We start from the raw sequence: 25,052 nt of genomic DNA on the forward strand, positions 1-25,052 counted from the left end.
CTAATGTATAACATGTTAAACAAATATAAAGTATTAATTATGGGGAATATAATAGGTAAAATAGATATCCCATTTCTATCATTTAAGAACAACAGTACCTTGAATAAGGCATCCAGTGGACTAGAGACCAATAGGCATTTTAATCTTAATATTTTACATTGATGTGCTTTTTTTTATTTTGAGACAGTCTCTTTCTAACCCATGCAGGAGTGCAGTGGTATGATATCAACACACTGCAACCTCTGTCTCCCAGGTTCAAGCGATTCTCTGCCTCAGCCTCCCAAGTAGCTGGGACTACATGTGCACACCACCAAGCCTGGCTAATTTTTCTAGTTTTTGTAGAGACAGGTTTTGCCATGTTGGCCAGGCTGGTCTCGAGCTCCCGGCCTCAGGTGACCCACCCGCCTTGGCCTCCCAAGGTGTTGGGATTACAGGCGTGAGCCACTGTGCTGTCTGATGTGCTTTTTAGAAATGACAACTCCAATTATGTAGGCTGCATTTAAAAATACAATAAAAATAAGGCTGGGCAAGGTGGCTCATGCCTATAATCCCAGCAATTTGGGAGGCAAAGGTGGTAGGATTGCTTGAGGTCGGGAGTTCAAGAACAGCCTGGGCAACATAGTGAGACCCCATCTCTACAAAAAAATAATTCACTGGGTGCGTTGGCACCCACCTGTGATTTCCAGCTACTTGGGAGGCTGAGGCAGGACTGTTTGAGCCCACAAGTTCAAGGTTGCAGTGAGCTGCGGTTGCGCCACTGCACTCCAGCCTGAGTGACAGAAAGAAATCCTGACTCCTTAAAAATGTAAAAAGAGCTTTTAACTACTATATTGGCAGGTGGCTACGATGAGTCCATCACATTCTGTTTATATAATTCAATGTTCACATGACACCAAAATCTGTTTTGCAACAAAAGACAAAAATAAGACACGGTCCCTGCTCAGAAGGCTTCCAATGTGAAACGTAATAAGACACAGGGAATGAAACTGTAGGTCTATACAACTATATTTAAAAAATTTTTTGCATGAAAATTTTCTAAGACTTTGGTGATAAGCAGTGAAATCAATGCCTTAAGTAGATTTTGAAATGGTATCTTAAAGACTGGTACTCATCTGGGTACTGTAAGGAAAGACTGATTTGGTTTCTGGGATATAATGGACAAACGATTCTCAACTCATGGCCAGAAGATTCCTCCCTTGGTATTAGAATAATTTGAGGTGGAACAGAGGTTATGAAGTTTCAGAACAAGGTGGTACTTTCTGCTCTTGCTTTTTCTTTATTTTAAAAATTCAGTTAACAGCAAAGAGAGTGTATGTCTTTTTTTTTTTAAGAAGGAATGCTTTAAAAAGAGATATGAGCAGTGCCAACATGAAGACCAAAAAAATAAACAGTGCAACGTGGTGCCAGAAAAAAAAGGGGAAAACATCTGAAATAAGGGGGAAGAGTCAAAGGTCAAGATCACAAAGCAATGGAATAATCAAAAGATAACAAAAGGCTAACTAGGCAGGTTAGACGAGGGGAAGACTTAATATGAAATTTGTCCTAGGTGAAATTATTAAAATATTTAAAGATATAATCTAAAGCTCCTACTGAAACAAGATAAATTTAAAACAATTTTGATTAAAAAGAGAAAATATACTGTAAAATATTTATTTAATAAAAATAATTTTATAATCTATACAGAATTGAAAAAGTACAACAAATTATTTTCACTTATTTGTAAAACTGCATACAGTACAACTTGCACGTTGGGTTCAGCATTCTACAGATATGGCCACATACCAAGATGTGAACATATTCTTGACTTATATAAGAAAAGGCTCAGGTTGTTTGCCACAAACTTTGATTTAAATTCCAGGGAAATATTGCTTTGGTAACGTGAACAATTTGTACCACGTTCCATTAAAAGAAAGATTTAATTCCTCAAACAGCACTTTTCTACTTGTTTCAGAGTAAACAATTCCCAATATAGCACAAACAAAGCAAAAAAACAGACACAATATAAAATTGGAGGTTGCAACTTTTGTGACATCACTTCCCTTTCCCTTCCTTAGCTAGTGTTCTTTTCCTTTTCCTTAATTGTAAAGGATGGTGAACAGAAATGACCTATTCTTATCCGCATCCATTTGCTTCTAGGATTCCCGCTTAAACCAAATGAGTACATGAATTTTGCAATCTTGATACACTATTATTAACACTTTTGCTGTGTCATTTGTACAAAGTTAATACCCCAGTTAAAAGCACCTATCTAGATCCTTTTCAAGATAAGGCAATGAAGTCTGCTTTAAAATAGTTTTCATGTCTCACGTGTACTAGCAGCCCCTTGGTAGACTGATTTCAGAATTAAATGCATACAGAACATCTTTTCAAGTAACTTGGTAATGAAATCACTAGCAATTTTAAGCAAATATTCAAGGTGATCTACCTTTAGAAACAAAGGCAGATTTAAGGTTAAGAAATGCAGGAATCACATCTATCCTTGTTCCTGTCCCATTGAAATAATTAAAAAGAGGCTCAGTTTATGAAAAAGGCTTTGGACGAATCCAATTCCTATTGACATCTTTACTTGGATAGGAAAAACAAATTAATACAAAAACTATAAATAGGGATGAAATTATTTAAAAAAAGAGTTTTCATTTTATTCTGGAAATAAAAGAATGCAAATACAAGTGGGCTACTTCTATCTTTAGCCCACATATGAACTTTTGATCTTGGAATTAATAGCCCTTCATACTGAAGATTTAAAGACAAGCAAACCCACCTTAAGCTTTCTTAGGTCTCTTCATTTAGCAGGCTTTAAAACTTGCCTTATTTTCTAACTAAATGAGCTTCTCTGGGAAGCATATGAATAATGCAAAAATATACTTCTAAACAAATGCTACACAAATACATAATTGTCACGATGGGAACCAAAAACATTCACACAATGATTTTTTAAAAAATAACTTAAAATTAGAAATGACACATACACCTTAAAAGACAGAACACTAAACCAGAGCAAACATTGCCAGTGATAGAAACACCAGTGTGCACGAGTAACACAGAAATAAGAATTGAATACAGGCAGATGCTTTTAGAACACATTTCCATCCATCGTGACTTGTAACATTTTGTGGCCTCTGTGAAGCCCTGGTCCCACCAGGCCAAACATCTGGCTAAGTAGCTACAAAACACCAAGCTCACTTGCTAATAAAGTATACAACGCCCTGTGCTGCTTAATTGCTCTTGACTGCTTGGTTTTTAAAATCAAGTTCACTTCTGAATAAAAAAAAAGTCATCTTTAAATTAGCTCTCATAAATAATCCATGAAATAAACTTTACTTCTGGCTCCTCTGAATAGTATCATGTTACTCCAGGAACACAAGGTATTAGTCCAAGTGGCTGCTTTGAAGCCATGAAATGCACATTCATAAATATATGTCTACACTTTAAAAAATCAAATACATCCAGGCAGCTGCTGTGCAGAGTTCTTGGTATAAGAAGAAGCCCTTCAGCAGTGTATTATGAAGTGGTTACTTGAGAACTTGATTCTGGATCTTCCGGCTTTCTGTATTTCTTCATAATACTGACTGCACCATTGGCCAGGAAAACCACAGCAATGAGTGCAAAATAACCAGCATAGATCAAGAACTAGAAGGGGGAAAAACAGTAGTGTATTGAATTATCAGTTACAAGATGATTACTCTGTAACAAAGTATATTAAGAATTTGTCCATAAAGCCTCAAAAAAACATTGCATACTTACACCATGTGCTAGACCCTGAAGACACAAAGCAGCAGCACAGCATGGTGGTACTAAATGAGGCCTGACTGCCTGAGTGTGAATCCTGACTTCATCCCTTACAAGCTTTGTGAACCTGATTGAGATACTTCATCTCTGAGCCCTGACTTAGTCACTTACAAAATGGAATTCATAATAGTTCTCACTTTACAGGGTTGTTGGGAGGAATCAGTGAGATCATAAATGCTTATCAGCACAATGCTAATGCTGGTAGTACTACTTTTATAGTTGTTGCTGTTATTGTGATAATTCAGTCCTGGTCTCTACCTTCAAGCTGATAGGTGGGTACAAATAGGCCAAGTTCTGAAGATCAAGAACTTCTCTATTCTTCCCCAGAAGGGGGCAGTAGAAGGTCAACTATATTCCATTATAGGATTACTTTTTATAAGAACTCTTCTCTAAGTCAGTTTTTTTTTTTTTAACTTTAAGTTCTGGAATACATGTGCAGAACGTGCAGATCTGTTACATGGGTATACGTGTGCCATGGTTTGCTGCACCTATCAACCCATCATCTAGGTCATCTAGGTTTTTAAGCCCTGCCCACATGCATTAGGTATTTATCCTAATGCTCTCCCTCCCCTTGACCCCCACCTCCCAACAGGCCCCAGTGTGTGTTGTTCCCCCGCTGTGTCCATGCGTTCTCATTGTTCAACTCTGACTTAGGAGTGAGAACATGCGGTGTTTGGTTTTCTGTTCCTGTGTTAGTTTGCTGAGGATGATGCCCTAAGCCAAATTTTCATGTGACTATATGGTTTATTAACATCATCATCAACTTCTTCTTAAAATAACATACTAAATACTCATAAACTGGTTCAAAAGTACAATAAGACTATGGCCTTAAATCACTGAGCAGTTTCTTTCAACGTTGGCTACACTTCTGCAGGAAGCCATTAATCGAGCATGGCAGTTAGGGTTTCGGCACCACCCATAAAATCCTATTATTCCACATGTTTAAATCCACCATTTCGATAAGAATCTGCTGACAAATTTCCACTTCAAATGACAGCCATGTTTCCCTCAACTGTAATAGTCCTGGGAACTCTCCCTTATAGAGGGAGGATGGCAGGCACTTAAGTTTCTCTCCGACTTTCCATCCTGAAATAAGTTTTGGGGTCAGATGTTGGTCTAACTCCTAGCTCCGGAACACTATTACTGATGGTACTGGACAACTCAGTTAACATCTCTCCAGACTCATCTTCATGTCTAAGACAGCAACCCTGCAAATCTTATCTAAAGCACTTGACACATAGAAGGCACTGAATGCACACTGTCTATTATTACTACTTCTCTCTTACATCTCTTTAGTAAAAACAAAGATAATTATAGCTAACATGTTGGGAAGAAATCAGTAGGGTTGGAATAGGGGTGGGGGTAAGCACTTCTTGATTCATTCAGTTGCCCATTTTACCAAAGTACAGAACAGGATGTACTTAAAACACAATGCATGAAGGAATACACAATTCCTGAATGTAAAAAAGTATTCACATTGTTTTTGGGTGTTGGTGCAAGTTTCTCAATAGATCATATGTTACAAATCATAATGCTGTTCAACAGCAAGGCATTACCTTAGTATTTGGGTGAAGGGTGTTTTAAATAAAGAAGTAAGGAGACTTAAAGAGTTGTGAGATGAAGCAGGGAATCTCAAACATGGGATACAGTATTCCAAGCATTGATTTAAGTATAGAGGGAAATAATGGATGAGGAAGCAGAAGGTCTTGGCCTGTAAGGAATCAATATTACCTCTCAGCTGAAATAGCACCACTGGGCTGATGAGTTACACTCAGGAATGTTCTAAGACCTCATAAAAAAGATGACAATCCCAACACCTTCCAGGGAGAAAAGAACTAAGGATGCAGGAGAAGGTGCTGAATGAAGGAAGGAGAGTACACTTTTATTTTACATCTGTTCCCTATTGTTTGAATTTGTTTTCATTAAGCATACATCTACTTCTGTTACCCTGATCAAGTCACACATACTACCTTCAATGTCAAAGGAAAGCTCTTACCTGAGTGGTAATTTCTAATCCAAGGCCACTGGCATCTACCACAATTAGAGTGAGCAGCGTCTGCAGTGCCAGGGCAATGAAGGTATTTACGCCAAATACTAGGGCATAGCGTTCCATGCTGAGGTTTGCAGCAATTTGAAAACTAAAAAAAATAAAAGAAGGGTGAATAGATAAGAATTACTTCCTGAGTACTTAAAATTTTTATTCTATATAAAAGTAAAATTTTTTACTTTAAATGTGAAGAGTCCTTCTTTCTACTGTCAATTGCCTTTCCAACCAAATGAAACATTTTGCTGCTAAATGATATAAATCTCATGCAAACATCTGAAAACAGTAGGAACATACAAACAAGGGAACAAACAAACCTTGCCTAAATGCCTCCTCAGGAGAAAAACTGGTAATACACATATAATACAATGCTTCCTCCCATTTGCCTCATTTAACTAGAAACTTTAATATTTTGGTTTGTAAAGAAACCAAAAAATATATCCTGTTACAATTTTTCCTAAGGCTTCTATAAGCCAAAATACATACGTTGCTATCGTGATGAGTAACATGTAGATGATTCTGAAGACAACATAGGATGCATAGCACACCCAAATGTTACCCACAGTGTCCATGATATACACTGCAGCAGCAATCAGGAGAGAAAAGAGAGATAACATCATTTCTCCCCAAGTTGACCAGGATATTTTAATGTAACCAACAGCAAACACAGCAACAGCACCTACAAAACAAACAAAAATCCAGTTATTTTTGCTAAACAAATGCTATTGCAATAAATTAAAAACTCAGCTTAGATTATTAAATTTTAAAATATGCAAACTTATAAATAGGATTGCTCAAGATTATGGGACATTTTGAAACACACACAGAGATTTCTGAACTTGATGGAATCAATAAAATGGGGCCACTGAGATGAAAGACCAAATGAGGAGAGGTGGCAATGAGATGAAAATGCAGGACAAAGACACAGGGACATTGCTAAGGAAAAAAATACTGCAGCTGAAGCAGAGGCAAGAGTCAAAAAGAACCACGACTTCTAGTTTGCCAACATGGCAGGATGAGTCATCTCTCTTTCAAACCAAGGAGCAGTCTAGAACATGGCAAAAGGGCTTCTCTGCCTTTCGGTCAAACAGTGATGATGATAATGATAGCTATAATGTACAAAGTGTTTTCTGAGTGCCAAGACAGTTATTAAGTGTTTACAGAAATCATATAAAACCATCCAACAACCTCAGGAGGTAGGTCAATAAATTAGAAATGAACAATAGAATGAGATGGTCAAATACACAGGCTCTGAAGCCAGCCTGCCTGAGTTCAAATCTTGACTTTACTACTTACATGCTATATGACCTTGAGCAAGTTATTAACCTACCTGTCCCAAGTTTCCACTGCAAAATGGGGATAAATTCCACCTATCTCAGGAATTTTTTGAGGACTGAGTTAATGTATATAACGTCCTTAGAACAGCACCTAGCACATATTAACATTCAATAAATATTAGATATTATTATAAACTACTGTATATTGCTATTCAAAATTTCACATCAAGTGACAAAACTACCCAGTAAATACAGAGATAATGGAAACTTGGATAAACAATTTTGAAAATTATTATACTAGGTTTCTCCAAAGCTTATTAAACATTTCTTAGTCATAGTCCTGCTCCGCTTGAGGACTTCTAAGTTGTCCTCCTAAATTGTAAAATCAGAGCTCAAAATAAGTAAATCATTTTTTGAGGCTACTTTAAAATTTGGAAGGGGTGAGTAATCTGATTACGGCTGGCTTAGCTACCAGAGGAATCCCTTCCCCACCACCCTCTATCATCCTGTATTGCTTACCCAGTAAGGTTGAAACGGCCTCTACACCACCATTATAGATAGCAGCATAGCGAGAAGGCATCACTTTCTCCCACAGGCCCTGTGTGTAGTTCACAACTTGAAAATAGCCACAGGTAGAGAGGGCCCACCACACAGACCAACAGAGTAGAGGGCGAGAGGAGTAGCATATCAGGAAATCATTCCACAGTACTTTCAACACAAGGAGACGGTCTGGCTTGGGTTCCTACATAGCAAAAGGAAACAATGCTCAAACTCCAATGAAGGTAATTATATAGAAATCAATTTACTAGAAAAATATGTTCTCATAGGATTTTTGCTTTAAATGTATTATAGCATTAACACAGCTGTATGTAATCAACCCAGCAAAAGATGCACTGTTTACAAAAGGAACACGATGAAAAGAGATTGCAGGCTTCAGCCAATGGGTGTCTATAATCCACATCTCCCATACACTGGCAAACAACAGTAATAATAAGCAACAGACTGGCAACCCTATAAATCACTATTCAGTTAGGCCGCCTAGCCTTATAATTGACAGATTCATGTAACAATAATTGTTAAGATAGAAATCTTGAAACGTAGGAGACCAAACTATTAGGAGCTCTCTCTAGGTGGTGGGTTCTTAGTGATTTAAATTTTCTTCCTTAAACTTTTTATATTACTTAATATTTAAACAATGAGAAATATTACTATTATAATAAATAAAGCTACTGGGCTTATAATAGAGTGAAGGAAGACATTACTGTGCTATGCACCATCCCAAGTGAATATGAGATGTCAGACACTCTGTGAGATACCTCTGACTTCAATTGTATGAAAGGACTAATCTAGCAAAGGTTACTGTAATCCCTGAGCCTTGCTCAGAACATGGGAAGGCCAGGTGTGATGGCTCATGCCTGTAATCTTAGCACTTTGGGAAGCCAAGACAGAAGGATTGCTTGAGCCCAGGAGTTCAAGACCTGTCTGGACAACAAAGTGAGATCCCACCTCTACCAAAAAAAAAAAAACAAAAAAAAAAAAAACGGAACACGGGAAATTTTACTTTTGTGGCTAACTAACATGGAAAGGCAAAATGAGAGCCATGGAAAGATGAGTATATTATGATATATCACTGAGTAAAACAACAGCAAGTTACAAAACTACATGTAGATTACAATTTCATTTACTATAAAATGTATATATACATTATGTAAATATGCAAAGAAATGTTTGGAAAAAAGTTCACTAACCTTTGGGTGACAGCAGTTCAGGTGATTTTTAATTCCTTTTATATAGCCTTCTGTAATGTTTAATTTAAAAAAGTAAGTATATGCCAGGGACAGTGGTTCACACTTGTAATCTCCACACTTCAGGATACTGAGGCAGGAGAACTGCTTGAGCCCAGAAGTTCCAGATCAACTGGGCAACAAAGTAAGATTCTGTCTCCACACACACACAAAAATGTTAATTAGCTGGGTGCAGTGGTATACACATGTAGTCCCTGCTACTCAGGAGACTAAGGTGGGAGGATCACTTGAGCCTAGAAGATCAAGGCTGCAGTAAGCTGTGATCAAGCCATTGCATTCCGACCTGGGCAACAGAGTGAGACACTGTCTCAAAAAAACCAAAACCCATATATATATATTTATTTATATATTTATATATGTTTATATATATTTATGTATATTTTAATATATATTTTATAAATACATTATAAATATGTACATTAAATATGTATTATATATTTATATATAAATATGTATCATTTTTATAAAATTAGTACAGATATTTTCTCACCTTATATACAGTAACAGTGAACATCAACATTAGGTAAATAAAGGCCATTTTCTCCCTCAAAGGCTAGAAAACCTCACTGGACTGAGAATCAAGTTTCATCGCTCTTCTATCTTCTCATACCAGCCCAAAGCAACCCCAGTGTGGTGGTTCCTTCTTTGTGCTGTTTACCCCAGAGGGGGACATCCTTCGAGTACCAGTACTACAGCCCCCTTCCAAAACTCATGGAGGAATACTGAAGTTAACCAAGATAACTCAGAGAAATGACACTTGAAAATTCTACTTAATGAATTTGCATATGATAATCACCTCGAAGTACAAAATACTGCTGTTATGAGACTGATTTCTTGGCATTGTTTATGAGAGCAAACCTTGTGAATTTAAACAAATCACAAGACAATTGCTAATCATATCTAATGTACATAAATTTGCTGAGAGTAAGTGAATGGTACCAAGCATATTTTCTGAAGTCTTTATTAAAGATCCACCAATTTTATTGAACTACATCAGAATTTTACTATTTAGTTTCAGTTGCTTAATCAATAAAACTTGGATAAAAGCATCTGTGATATCTAAAACTTTCAGGGATGCTGGAAGGATTATAAGGAAGTATATTCTTGGAAGAATGGAACTATTAAAAGAATTCACAAGTTTCTATTCAAAATCCTAATAAGAAACCCTTAGTTTCCTCCTCTAAAAATGGAAATGATAACAATAATACCTATCCACACAAGGTTATACAGAGTTACACTAGATAATGCATGTATTTATTATAGAGGTGCTCAATTAATGTTATTTTTATTGCAATAGCCTAAAAAGTGATGGCATACATAAAATAATGCCCAGTATAAACAACCTTGAGAATTTTAGATTACATAATAATGAATTCTGCCACACAGAAGTTAATAACTACTCAATCTATTATCTGGCCATGCTAGAAAGCTTTAAATACTCAAAATAACCCTGTAAGGTAGATATGTAGATAAGGAAACTAAATCTCACAGAATTAACTTGCCCACATATTATAACTAGGGTTTGGACTTCATTTTCTTCATAACTCACTACACCCTACTGCTAGAAATGACCTGTCAGCAAGTACATAACGAATCCAGCTCTGCTTGTGAAAGAAAGTCACCAGCTTTGGTGGTTATTCTTTCTGCAAGGTTAGCACCCTTTGCCCCAATGCAATAGGCTGTCTTTGAAAAGAACTGACAAATACTCTAAGGCAATTTGTAAAGTGGGCTATCACTTAAACTCCTCCTACTTCATTTTCTCTTTCTATAAAAATCAAGATAAAACCACCTACCTACCAACTCTTCAATAATTACAATTATAATTTATGGTTTAATTATAGGTTTTGTCAACTTAAAATGGCTCTGCCATCCCTAATATCCATATTCTGAATTTCCTTTACCCTTGCCAAAGAAAAGTAGCAGCTTTTTAGGGCCAGTGAGTGCAGATACCAAGCAGCACTGCCCACGTGCTATGATATCAGCAGTAGAGCCTAGGATATCAGGGAACTGACTTGAATCCTAATTTTGAAAACTGTGTAACTGACATGACTCCGACATTGTTACCCTAGTTAAAAGACTTCATGAAGAAAGGTTTAGAGAGAACTGGATCTCATATACACTTTAAAATTATGTTCAGGAGTATATGTGGCAATTCTGCATAAGTCGCTAATCTCTGATCATAATCCCTATCTCTAAAAGAACAGTCTTGATGAAATCTAATCTCTTTTAATTTTAAAATGCTCTGATTTTTCTATGACCTGTGGTTAGAATCGTTTCTAACTCTAAAACTCTACAATTCTTCAGTATATAAAATACTGACACATTGCATATCTATAAACAAGTATTTCAATTTGATCTAGGAGAGAGTTTTTTTAACTACAGGTCACCACTCATTAGTTGGTAATAAAATTGATTTAGAAGACAGTTAACTGAATTTTAAAAAATAAAAGAATGTATCAGATTAAAATATTGTGTTGTAAAACTTGTTTCTGTTATATATAAAATGTATACATATCTATGTATGTACAGGTTTTCTATGTAAAATGTGTTTTCTTACTGTGTTTCTTATCTATATTCAAAAAAGTTTATAACTGTCTATAAAAATTTTTAGAACTATGGACAATAGGTTAAAATCTAAAATATATATTTATACACACATTATATGTATATATGTTAATTTTAGCTAAAGCTGCTGTAACACATTCAAAACAGATTTAAAAAGGGTCTTTTTTTCCACATCATGAAATCTATGAAATGATTATACCTCTTTCCCTCCCCCATCAACCCTCTGTTGTTCTCCAACATCATCTAACAAACTATGAAGAAATCAGCATTTTATTGCCACTAAATCCTTGGTCATTCCGATAAAAACTGCTCATAGGTGCCCTAGTAATCAAGGTGAGTTTCATGATGAGAGTCACCCAGGCTATAGAAGTTTACCCAGGCTCTTTGGGATGATAACCTAAATTTCAAGTAGTAATTTGAGAGCTGAAGAATGGGGATAGAGAAAAGAGTAATTTTCAATGAGGACATTAGATGCCACATTGAAACAATTCAATTAACTCTGAATAGAGAATGAAAGACTTTATTCATAATGGTTCTTTATTATCAGCCAGCCTACAAAAATTATGGAGCTCAGTCTGACTGAGGCCACCTACAAAGCTGGAATGTTAATAGGCTTATTTCCAAACACGTCCCAGGAAAACTAAGACTACAGTGTGGCTGGAATTAACTTTATTCCTCACAACTTATAACCTGATAGAAACAAAAAACTTGTATATTTATAAAAAAAAAAAAAGGGTGGGTGTCTAGGGGAAGGAATTCATCTTCCTGGCTAGACAGAACAGATGGATAAATTATTATAATGCGATACCTCTCTCTTCCAAGAGGCAGCTTCATAACATACTTTTAATATTTATTCCATCATCACCTCAAACTGTCCCCTTGTGATCTCTTCATCTGTAGTATTCATTACTACCTCACTTCAGCAAATTGTCATTTGAAAAATAAGTAACAGATATCCCTTCTAGCATGGAGGAAAATAATTTCCTACCCTTAAATACTTTGGGCTTCACGGCTGGGTAGGCACTCACACCTGTAATCCCAGCACTTTGGGAGGCTGAGGTGGGTGGATTGCTTGAGGTCAGGAGTTCAAGACCAGCCTGGCCAACATGGTATAACCCCATCTCTACTAAAATATAAAAATTGGCTGGGCTTGATGGCAGGTGCCTGTAATCCCAGCTACTAGGGAGTTTAAGCAGGAGAATCGCTTGAACCCCGGAGGCAGAGGTTGCAGTGAACTGAGATTGTGCCACTGCACTCCAGCCTGGTGAAAGAGCAAGACTCCATCTCAAAAAAAAAAAAATACTTCGGGCTTCAATTCAGAAACTAGAAGTAGATATTAACCATTTATTAAGATCCTTTCATCTACTCATTTAGCAAAAATTTTCTGAGTGCCTTATTTATATACCAAACACCCAAAAGATGAAGACACAGCCCTTGCAATCCAAGACATCTTTGACATGAACAATATGATGCTGTATCAGTCTGACTTTGGAGGTCATGCACTCCAGGGGAAAATAAATTTGTTGTCCCTAATATAAATAAACAATAGCTTGAATGAATGAATGAATGAATAAAGCAATGAACCAACTCAGGATAAAACATGAATCCAAATGAATGCAAGATCTACCAAGAGGGAGTTTGCTGTTTTTTTCACCATTGGTCCAGCCCCCAAAGTAGCAATTACAACATATTTAAGGCTGAGCTTACCGGTTCCTCCATGGGAGGCTCCTCCATATTTAGAGGGATTTTTGACTCAATGTCCTCCCAGCCAGGAAGGTGGTTGGAAGCTGTGGTGTCAGTAACAATGCCACCATTTTGTACCTTGATGCCATTCACTCTCTGGCAGGTAGAAGCGATGTGGTGAAAGAAAAGGCTCTTCTGTGGCATAGGTAAAAACCAGGCCACAGCGAAAGCCACTGAAACACAGGTAAGAGAGATGACATTCAGGCTGAACAGGGACCAGCCTGCCACTGAGACAAGGATTTGCCCTAGGACAGAGCCCACTGTAAAGCCCACCAAAGTGGCACTTCGACAGTAACTTGTGACTTTCTGGTACATGCCCAGGTCTACTACACTGTAGATGTAAGAGTAATAGGCAATTTCAGTGGCTGTGGCAATGCCATAAAAAAATTCTAGGAATTGAATGGCCAATAGTCCTTGGGCATAGAGCAGCATAAACCATGTAACAATAAGGCTGAGCCCCTGCAGTAGAACAACAGGTTTATAACGGAGGTAGTCTGTGGCAAGGAACACAGGAAACAGCAGCACCAGGTAAGAGTAAGTCCATACTGGATAAATTTCATTGAAGACCTGGTAGAAAGAGAAGAAAAGCCCATTAGTGATCAAAGGACCTGGAATAGTCATAAGAATTTATTCTTGCAAAACAACTTACAAACACCTCAAAGATCTCATCCTTATCAATCAAAGAAAGCTTGACAACAATAGTTCAGATAATTGTTTGAAAATATCTTTTTTCTTTCTTTCTTTTCTTTTTTTTCTGAGATGGAGTCTCGCTCTGCACCCAGGCTGGAATACAGTGGTGCGATCTTGGCTCACTGCAACTTCCACTTCCCTGGTTCCACTAATTCTTCTGCCTCAGCCTCCCAAGTAGCTGAGATTATAGGTACCCACCATCGTGCCGGGCTAATTTTTGTATTTTTAGTAGAGATGAGGTTTCACCATGTTGGCCAGGCTGATCTCGAACTCCGGAGCTCAAATGATCCACTCGCCTCGGCCTCCCAAAGTGCTGGGATTATAGGCATGTGAGCCATCTTGCCTAGCCTCAAACTCTCTTGATACTTGTATTGTCAGTTTCCCCAGTTAACTCATTTACCGGCTCTTCACCATGGGGGCATCTCCTAAGAAGATTTTAAAAATTTGTTAGCCAGTTGGGCATGGTGGCTCACGCCTGTAATCCCAGCACTTTGGGAGGCCAAGACGGGCAGATCACCTGAGGTCAGGAGTTCAAGACCAGCCTGACCAACATGGAGAAACTCTGTCTCCACTAAAACTACAAAATTAGCCGGGCATGGTGGCATATGCCTATACTCCCAGCTACTTGGGAGGCTGAGGCATGAGATTCACTTGAAGCCAGGAGGCAGAGGTTGCAGCGAGCTGAGATCGCGCCATTGCACTCTAGCCTGGTAACAAGAGCAAAATTCCGTCTCAAAAAAAAAAATTGTTAGCCAACTTGGTGGCACATGCCTATAGTTGCTACTCTGGAGGCTGAAGTGGGAGAATTACTTGAACCCATGAGTTTGAGGATCACACCACTACACTCCAGCCTGTATAGCAAGCAAAACTCTGTCTCTTAAAAAAACAAAAACAAACAAACAAAAAAAGATGCCCAGCCATAGATTATTTTTTAAAACTTCCCAGTAGATTTTTAAATGAGCCAAAGTTGAGAACAACTACCTTACAGGCTTTTTAAGGATAGACCCTACATTCACCTATATAACCTGTCTAAAAGCCAGCATACTGTTTGGAAGATACTAGTTTCAATAAATGCTTTGAAAATGGAATCACTGTCAATTCTTACTTGTAGACACAGGATAGGGGGCCTTTATCCTACTATGTCAATAAGCTTCTCTGATTTTAAGTTTTGTTTCTTTTGGGCAGAAGAACAAATAAAGAGGGTCAATCTGTCCTACAGTCTTGACAGAATTAACTCTCTAGATGGGAGGATTTTAGGCAACTTTTATGTCCTTCTTTTTGCTTGTTTGTAAATAGAAAAAAAATAGAAGTTTTTTCTGTTTTCGTTTTAGTGCATATTTTAAAATTTGGATAGAGTAGGAATAATCTTTGAATTAAACTTTAACCCCAACGGGAATTTCACTTCCATCACTTGCTGTGTGATTATAGACAAGATTCTTTAGTTCCCCTTAGCCTTAATCTTCATTATCAGTAAAGGAGGGTTGTGTCTGTTGCAAAAATTGAATGAGAGACAATATGGAAATTACTTGCTCCACCTGATTTATTCACAAGGTCTGAAGACTAGAGGACAAGCTGACAAGGACATCTGAGGCAGTATGAATTTACTAAATTAATTGAACTATCATCCCCATTCTTCCAATAACAATCACTGTAGGAGATTTTTCCTTCCTTTTATCAGTGGCCTTAACTTTTAAGTGTTTTTTGGAAGGCATTTTTGGTAAAAGGCTGAATACTTTGTGATGGAGCAACCTAATCCTAGACTTCCACATTCTGAGACCAATAGTAACTTTCTTTTTACATCTCCTGTATATCTTAGTTCACTCAAGTCTCATATGAGATAACTGTTCCAAGGTTTTAGAGGCACAATAAACAATTGTTGCAAAATCTCTTGCCAATGCAGAGCACAGCTATAAAAGTAAAACATAATCCCCATTTTCTGAAATACATTCCAGACTTGACTTCTGACTATGTAGCAAAAGTGATCTGTTTAATGGCCTCACCTTCATGAAGTTGGTCTAATTTGTGTTGGTAAACAGTTAGCAAGCTCCGCTTGATCAAGAAATTTTGTTGCACCTGACTATGGGCCTAAAAGAATAATCAAGAACTGTCAAAACGATTCTTATTCAAAACTGTGGAAATTTTAGCAAATGAAGAACAAAGTGCCCTTGGCCACATTAGGTAACTCTAAGTAGAAAAACAAAACAGGCAAGGGTAATCTTGAGATTTCACAGTTGTATTCTAATTAACAATTTGCCATTCCTTTGTGGCCTATACTTTTACAGATACTCTGTCAGTTTTTTGTTTTTTTGAGACAGAATTTCACTCTTGTCACCCAGGCTAGAGTGCAATGGTGCAATCTCAGCTTACTGCAACCTCCACCTCCTGGGTTCAAGCGATTCTCTGGCCTCAGCCTCCTGAGTAGCTGGAATTACAGGCATGCGCACCACACCTGGCTAATTTTTTGTATTTTTAGTAGAGACAAGGTATGTTGGCCAGGCTAGTCTCAACTCCTGACCTTGTGATCCACCCGCCTCGGCCTCCCAAAGTGCTGGGATTACAAGCTTGAGCCACCGCGCCCAGCCTGTCAGTTTTCTAAAGTTTGAAACTACCTCCTCTGTTTGACTAAGCATCACCTTCACATTTTCTCCAACATAGCGCCATGATGCTACTAGCCATCAAACCTTTTCTTTAAAAATGTTCTCTACTGCTCCCTTCAATAGCTCATCTTCTTTTGTTTTGGGATTTTGGATGACCTCTTCACTCCAATAATATTGTCTGTGTTTAGACATGTTACATAACTTTTAACAATAGTTGTCCCAAAATGATTAACTGCTAAGTTTTCATTGTCTAAGTTTCCTCCTTTAAATTATCAATTTAAAGTATCTTTACTCAGGAGTCTAATTCTACTAATACAAAACTACAATTTAGATAATGAAGATGGACAGTAATACTGCCAGCCTTGCAGTAACAACTAAAAACAAAAAGAAAGGCAAGTAGGGGAAAGCGGAAAGACCAGATTGGTTCTCTTTAACTTATTCTAAATAAGAAACCTGCATTTTCTCCTTTAAGAGACATCCACGCAGGATGAATGCCCCTCTCACTATTACCAGCATCATAACAAACCTCTACTGCTGTGCTACACACCATGCTAAGCACTTTATCTAAATTCTATTTAATCCAAACCACAAACCTAAGATAAATGCTTCTATCATCTGTTTTACAAACAAGGAAAGTTGGTCTTAAAGAAAGGTTAGGTGAATTGTCCAAAGTTATCACAGGTAGGATTGGCAGACGAATGATCCGAATTCATGTGTGCTGAATCCATCACACTAAAATGCCTGGTTTCTTCAATCAGAAAACGGCTATTAATCAACGACTACCTTTCAAGGTTAATTCTAATAACTGGAGTAGCTTTTCCAATCTGCACTGAAGTGCTTTTACAGGGCATTCATGAAGAGATAAAGGCCACAGTCTCCAGTACTTAACTAATGGGTCTCCAAAGGAGATCCTTTTCTCTTTTGGTGTTTCCAATGACAGTAGAAAATGCTTCCTTGATGGATCCAAGATGGCTGATCACTAGCAGCTCGGGCTCCTGGTTCCCAGTGAAAGCGCAGAGAACGAGAGGACGCCACACTTTCAGACGAATATTTGTGGCTCACGGACCAGGAGATTCCCAGCAGAGGAGCCCCACGTGTTGCCAGGGCGACTCTTGTGGCCGGCGCAGCGGTTTTGCTGGTGCCTTAGCGCGCCAGTTTTTGGTGCAGAGTCCGGAGATTCCCGGGCAGAAAAGCACCATCAATCTTAACACCGCTATTTTGGCCGGCGCAGTGGACTGCTCAGATTTCGGCGCTGGGAATCAACAAGTTGGACGTCTGCTCAGAGACCTAGTTAGAAAGTCAGTAATTACAAAGACAACAGACGGATAAATATATAATGAAGGGAAGAAACCAGCGTAAAAAGGCAGAGAATACTCAAAATCAGAATGCCTCTCCCTCTACAGGGGATCGCAATTCCTCATCAGTAACGGAACAAGGCTTAATAGATTACGAGTGTGTTCCAATAAAAGAAGCAGGCTTCAAAACGTGGGTGATAAGAAACTTCTGTGAATTAAAAGAACTTGTTCTAACCCAAAGCAAAGAAACTAAGAACCTTGAAAAAAGGTTTGACGAAATGTTAACGAGAATGGACAATTTAGAGAGGAATATAAGTGAATTGATGGAGCTGAAAAACACAACATGAGAACTTCGCGAAGCATGCACAAGTTTAAACAGTCAAATTGATCAAGTAGAAGAAAGGACATCAGAAGTTGAGAACCAGCTCAGTGAAATGAAACGAGAAGACAAGATTGGAGAAAAAAGGATGAAAAGGAATGAGCAAAGTCTCCAGGAAATATGGGACTATGTGAAAAGACCTAATTTACGTTTGATAGGTGTACCTGAATGTGATGAAGAGAATGAATCCAAGTTGGAAAATACTCTTCAGGATATCATTCAGGAAAATTTTCCCAACCTGGCAAGGCAGGGTAATATTCAACTCCAGGTAATACAGAGAACACCACAAAGATATTCTTCAAGAAAACCAACCCCAAGGCACATAATTGCCAGATTTATTAGGGTTGAAATGAAGGAGAAAATACTAAGGGCAGCCAGAGAGAAAGGTCAGGTTACCCATAAAGGGAAACCTATCAGACTTACAGTAGATCTCTCAGCAGAAACCCTACAAGCCAGAAAAGAGTGGGGACCAATATTTAACATCCTTAAAGAAAAGAACTCTCAACCCAGAATTTCCTATCCAGCCAAACTAAGCTTTATAATTGAAGGAAAAATTAAATCTTTTGCGAACAAACAAGTACTTAGAGACTTCACCACCACCAGGCCTGCTTTACAAGAGCTTCTGAAAGAAGCACTATACATATAAAGGAACAACCAATATCAACCTTTCCAAAAATATATCAAAAAGAAAAGAACATTAACACAACGAAAAATTTACACTAACTAATGGGCAAAACAGCCAGCTAGCATCAAATGCTAGTATTAAAGTTATATATATTCTAATTGGATGAAAAGCCAAAACGCATTGCTATGCTGCATCCAGACCCATCTCACATGCAACGATACACAAAGACTCAAAACAAAGAGAAGGAGGAAGATTTATCAACCAATCAGAGAGTAAAAATAAACAAATAAAAAGCAGGAGATGCAATTCTCGCCTCTGATAAAGTAGACTTTAAAGTAACAAAGAGCAAAAGAGGCAAAGAAGGACATTACATAATGGCAAAAGGATCAATGTAACAAGAAGAGCTAACGATTTTATAGATCAACGAGACAGAAAATTAACAAGGACATCCAGGACTTGAACTCAGACCCGGAACAAGTAAACTTAATAAACATTTATAGAACGCTCCACTTCAAATACATAAAACATACATTACCACCTCACACCTATTCCATAAGTGACTACATAATTGGAAGTAAATCACTCCTCAGTAATCACATAGCATTTCATAGGTTTAAATGAAATATTGGTTGGCTGCTCGTTTGTTATTTTCTTCCCTTATTCCTTCCTGTTTACATCAAGTATAATTATTGGTATAAAAGAGGTTTTCAATACCCATTACTAAACTGCATTCTAGCCTGGGCAAGAAAGCAATACTCCCATTCTCTCTCTCTCTTTCTCTTCCTTTTTCTTCCTCTTCTTTATTCTTTTTCTTTCTTTCAAAAAAAAAATAAATAAATAAAATAAAATCACTACCCAAGAACTTGTCTGTCCTTGAATATGTAGTTTTGTGTTTCTTCTCTCTCTTTCCTTCCTTCCTTCCTTCTTTCTTTAAAAAAAAAAAAGAAAGAAAAGAAAATGCTTCCTTGATATTTTGGAATCTTGAAGGGAAATATCCTACAGACAAAAGTACCAACTGCAGACCCTTATTAATTGTCCATACTCCAACTTCTCACTTCAGGTAACATCTGCCATGTGAGCAAAGGGAATTGATTATAACCAAGGTGCCTTCACAACTCTTTGGATCAGCGCTTGCTCATGCTTTCTTGAGACACAAAGTCAAGGGAAAACAGATGTTCATTTTTAAGTTCTAATTTAGACTTTAAATTAGAATCAAGTTTTATAAACAACTAATGGGCACTTATTTGCACAACATTGTTTTCAACCAGCATAGAGGTAACAAAAAGAATAAGATGAGGCTGGGCACTGTGGCTAACACCTGTAATCCTAGCACTTTGGGAGGCCGAGGCGGGCAGATCACTTGAGGCCAGGGGTTCAAGATCAGCCTGGCCAACATGGCAAAATGCCATCTGTACCAAAAATATAAAAAAGTAGCTGGGTGTGGTGGAACAAGCCTGTAATCCCAGCTACTCAGGAAACTGAGGCATGAGAATCGCTTGAACCTGGGAGGCAGAGGTTGCAGTGAGCCAAGATAGCAACACTGCACTCCAGCCTGGGCAACAGAGCAAGCCTCTGTCTCTAAACAAATTGAGATCTTCAGCTCTCCAGGAGTTCTGAACCTAGTAAGGAATATATAATATATACAGTATTCATAATGGAAATGAAAATATAGGGTTGTTTCTTCAAGAAGAACCTTAAAGGATGAGAAAGCTAAAGGCTAACAAAGATATCAACAGATATATATGGGAAGATTATTCCAAGAAGAGAATAAGTCTTTGAGAACAGGCCAACAGATGACAGACTGTAGATACGCTGGCCTTAAGACTATTCGATTAATATGAATGGAGCTTGGGTATGTGGAAGTGGTTAATAACATCTGACTTGTTCATCCAATTGGAATTGTGTTAAAGTTATAGATTAACTTCAGGAAAAGAACATTTTTATGATGCCTTTTTTCTCATCCAAGGACATAGTATGTCTGACCATTTTTTCAGACCTTGTTTTATGGGTATGTGGAAGTGGTAAGGGGAAGAAGGGTTATAATAGGAGATAAGGCTGTTCAAGGAGGTAAAAATCAAGTAAGGCTCGGAGTATTAGGCAGAATGGTGGAATGTTTAAAAAAATCTAAGAAAGGTAGTAAATAGCTGTCAAACCACGTTACAATGATGAAAGGATAAAAAATGTTTTTAGAGATAAAGATCTGTTTTACTGAAACTCTGGCCTTCAACTATTAATATATAGTCAAATTTTAGCCACTTAAAACTTATAAACTGGTTTCTGTTTTAAAGTTAATGCCTTTCCTAAAATCTAAGAAAAAATCTTTTGAGAGTAGAGAGAAGAAATTCTGTCTTTTTCCCCCTCCTCTCCTTTTGTTTTAGGATTTATTCAAACCAACTTGGCCCTTCTGCAGTCTTCTAGGGGCAAATACAAACTTGTCACTGAATATGACTTAACATTAGCTTTGCTTAAAAATCATGTAATATTTTTTATTTAACTGTCCATTGCGAAAAGCAAGCACTCAGTAAGTAATGAATAAGTTGTTCTATTTATTTCAATTAGTTATACAAAAAATATAGTTTGTCACAAGGCAAGCAGAGGAGAATCAGCCATGATCTGGTGGTTCTTGGAGAAGACACCCCTTCCTCAGACTACTAGATTTCTCTTCAAATCCCACGCTTTTCCTAATCTAATTTGCAATAACAGAAGTATGCTTATGTTTTTGTTACACAATCAGCAAATATTTACTGCACCTGGCATCTCTGCTTTATTTTTGTGCCCCTGAACATACTTCACTCACCCTGAAAAGCTTTCTGATAGGACAGAGCACATTATCTTGATAACACATCACACAGCAAACTTCTACCCAGGGCACATGACAAACCAGATCAGCTTTCAAATATCAACACAGGGAACATGTTTCTCTCCTGTGTTTCACTATCAGGAAAGGTGCACGAACTGTGCAGATCACATGGCAGCTCACATGAAACTTAATTGTCAGCTGTTCACAGCAGTATCAATTCTGCCTCAGTGCCTACGCCTCAGATTCAGTGGTTGTTTTGGGTTTCCAGAATCAAGAATCATATTTTCTCATCAGTGCAGTAATTTCCTTGTAAAATCATTCTGTTCACAAAAGTTGGCCCTTTTGACTTTTTTATTGTTTAAAGTAAGTATTAAAATTCAAATAGGTAATGAATAACTGTTACAGTCCCTTATGTACTGATCCACAAGACTGAAAAACGGCTCAGCCACTCAGCTCAGCCACTCTACCCCACAATGGGCAGGTCAATAGGGTAATTTAAGGCTAAGCAAAAAGTCAGTGATACTTGCTAGAGGTGAACCAATGTCACACTCTCAAGTGAAACCCTCAATTCAGAAGTCAATCCTAATTCTTAAATTTCCCCTCAAGTGCCCTTGAAAATGAAGGAGCACTGCAACAACAAACTGGACTATGAGTAATTGTATCTTGCCAGTGTGCAAATGACTGCGGTAGTGCCATCTCTTGTTCTGACCTGTTATGCAGGGTTACTGAGTTCCTACTCGAAGTGACTGACTACTAACTACATCGAGAAGAGTAAGGTTTAAATGGGAGGAGTATTTTACAACAACTGGAGCAAGGGGGCAGGATGGAAGGAAAAGAAAGTGTAAGAAAAAAGAAACAGCTAACAAGTGCCCACTCAGCTGATAGGGAAAAGAACATGAGACCTCAGCTTTCACCTTTGTATTCAAGGAAGAAGGTATTGAATCTGCTTTATTTCGGTTTTGTGGAAGTACTTTGGGTTTAATTTCTTTTTCAGTTTATATGTTGTCTTCTGCAAAAATTAACTGCTGGTTTTGACCATGCACTTTAAAACTTCAGCACATTTCTAATGTACACTAAGCACTTTCGAAGTATTTTATTTGTAAGTCCTCATCTAGGGAAAATCAATCAGCAAGAAGCTCTTGATGATGTGCTATGTGCTCTCAATTACCCTGAACACAGAAGCCTTCAAATAAACCACCTTGTATCTGAGAAGCAAAATTAATATTTGTGAAGCAACAATTCACAATACAAGAAAAAATATAATTAAGAGCCAATTATACCATCTGCCTTTATCCCTGGAGGTGGGGCTTAAGGGAGAGAGGGGCTGAATATTCTTGGACACAACCTCACCCAGTTAAAAATCAAGACAAATTAAGATGTTCTGTACTTCTGTCCTGTCCTTACTTGACTAAGCCCATCCATCTGGCCAAAGGTAAACAAAGCAAGGGATGGGCAGGAAGAGGGTGAAACAGGTAGAGGGAAGATCCTTTCAGAAAAGCAGTGATTAACCACTTTGTCAATGAATATTTACTAAGCCATGTCCAAAGTACAGCTTGCTGTCTTCACTTCTTTGTCAAAATATTGCCCCCTTGCCCCCAGCAGGAACTGCGGGACCAGTCTGGGCAGAGTCACGAAAAGCCACATGACAGCATACTGCCTGAAGCACAAGGCACGGGGCCTCTGGACCTGTTTTGAGCCCTTCGCAGAAGACGAGCCCTACAAAGCCAAAGAAAACAGGAAACCATGAACACAACGAAGAGCACGAAGTCGACTTGCAACTAGAAAAAATCAGAAATCTCTGCCGAGAATGGCTCGAACGCTTTTCTCAGTCTTCTGTTCCTCCGCCGCCCAGTCGCCCGCCCGACCCGCGCCCTGCGCCCGCCGAGCGTACCTCCCTCTCGGTCAGGTTCTTGTCCGGCCCCAGGAGGTACGGGGTCAGGAAAGGCTCGGACGGCCTGAGACTGGCGAAGAAGCCGTAGGCGCAGAGCAGCGCGGTGGGCAAGAACCAGCACTCGCGAGGGACCCGAGCGGTGCGCAGGAGCACAGTGGCCGCCGCCGCCGCCGCCGCCCGCCGGGACACCGGGCCGGGCACATCCATCCGGGGCGCGAGGGGAGGGGACCCGGCCCGGTCCCTTCCTTCTCCTCCTCCGCCAACTGGAGTGAGGGTCAGGCACTGCCCCAGCGCGGGCACTTGAAACCGCGAGTGACGCCTTCTCCTTGTAAGGCCAAGCTGTTCTGGATTCGCCGCCACCTCCGGCTACAAGACCCTCACCCTTAACCTGCGGCAGACGCCTCCAGGGTCGCCGCTTGACCGGGCTGCTTTAGGAAGACCCGTCCTAAGTCCCGCCCTCCGCCGCCGCCTCCAGGCTGGGAACCAATCACAGCGGACGCCGGGATTACCTGGCTTCTCTCCCATTGGTTGTGGGACACATGACGTAAACGGGCGGCGGCCGCAGCACGCCAGGCCGCGGACGTCCCTGGGCTCTGGCGCGGAGAACCTATGGGACTCCTGTCCTAAAGCGACGGCTTGCGGCGGAGCGCTAGTCAGGCGGCCAGCTAGCGTTCGTGTCACACCCGCGGTCGGCTCCGTCACCTTCGGTGGTGGCGCTCATCCGTCAGGAATGCGCCCTGTGAGCCTAGTCCCCCACTGGAAGAAACGCGCTGTTCTTCCCAACCACCGTTTCTCATTCTTAATCACCGTCCCTCGAATGCCCATTCAGGTTCTGCTCCCGAGAGACAGTGACGGGGCCAGGCAAAGATTTCACCTTGGGGACGGGGGAGTGTTAAACCTTTTCTCCAGCAGCTTTCGTATTGTATTCATCTGCAGTGGAAAGATGTCAGAGGCCCAGGATCTAAGCGAGAGAACGAAACGAAGAAAGTAGATTAATATTGCGAGAATAATGAACAAGCTGGTCACTGAACAGCGGAACCGCAATGGAGCCCCAATTAAAGGGTTTTGACTTTATGCCTCACTTTTTGCAAGCATGATACAAAGAAAACAACCAACTACGCTGCTGTTTATAATTAAAAGGAAGGTGGACAATCCATAGTCATTACAGCTATCGCAAAACATGATCGATTTCTTCATTTAAAAACAAAAAAGAGGTCTTGGCATAGTTTTCAAGGGCAAAGCATGACAAGAATCTCCAGTGCTTTCTTTCATAACCCTCGGTGTGCCTTTTTCTGCCTGACTCATAACCTGGCTCTATCCTAATCCTTCCACTGCAAAGATGCAGCATTTAAAGCAGTTATTCCTGTGCAGTATTTGTAGAGTGAAAGATCCTGCCAGAAGCTCATGGAAACATTTTGGAACTATCTTACTTTTTACTGTATGTTATTATCCATCTAGCACAGTTTTCTTCCTGTGGTAGCAAATGACACTTTTTTCAAGCATCAGCAACAGAAGTGAGTCTACCAGATGGAGCAAGATACTAGTAAAGGGA

At 39.1% G+C, this 25,052-nt stretch overlaps 1 protein-coding gene across 2 annotated transcripts; it reads right to left on the reverse strand.

Annotated features, from left to right (window-relative positions):
- Positions 1-1,253: 1,253 nt before the first annotated feature.
- Positions 1,254-23,937, reverse strand: SLC19A2 (solute carrier family 19 member 2). Of its 2 annotated transcripts, none has more exons than XM_021668043.2 (6): positions 23,501-23,937; positions 13,188-13,790; positions 7,630-7,852; positions 6,320-6,512; positions 5,786-5,927; positions 1,254-3,630 (listed from the first exon to the last, which is right to left on the reverse strand). In XM_021668043.2, exons 1-6 carry the CDS (start codon positions 23,705-23,707, stop codon positions 3,502-3,504), a joined length of 1,497 nt encoding a protein of 498 aa, XP_021523718.2. In that variant the 5' UTR covers positions 23,708-23,937; the 3' UTR covers positions 1,254-3,501. The 2 variants fall into 2 exon arrangements, with proteins under 2 accessions (XP_021523718.2, XP_021523719.2); XM_021668044.2 differs by lacking the exon at positions 23,501-23,937 and adding an exon at positions 15,914-15,994.
- Between the last annotated feature and the right edge of the window lie 1,115 nt (positions 23,938-25,052).

This window comes from Aotus nancymaae, unplaced genomic scaffold (genome assembly GCF_030222135.1).
Source record: "Aotus nancymaae isolate 86718 unplaced genomic scaffold, 86718_ANA_hifiasm-v0.15.2.pri h1tg000108l, whole genome shotgun sequence".
NCBI classification, from domain to species: domain Eukaryota; kingdom Metazoa; phylum Chordata; class Mammalia; order Primates; family Aotidae; genus Aotus; species Aotus nancymaae.

What these genes read in the sequence shown, in the direction of transcription:
- SLC19A2 (XM_021668043.2), bottom strand. Translation starts at nt 23,707, where the DNA reads ATGGATGTGCCCGGCCCGGTGTCCCGGCGGGCGGCGGCGGCGGCGGCG. An exon ending in GGCCGTTTCAACCTTACTGG is followed by an intron (nt 6,513 to 7,629) that starts GTAAGCAATACA and finishes TTTGTTTTGTAG; the next exon opens with GTGCTGTTGCTGTGTTTGCT. An exon ending in GATTAGAAATTACCACTCAG is followed by an intron (nt 3,631 to 5,785) that starts GTAAGAGCTTTC and finishes TCCCCCTTCTAG; the next exon opens with TTCTTGATCTATGCTGGTTA.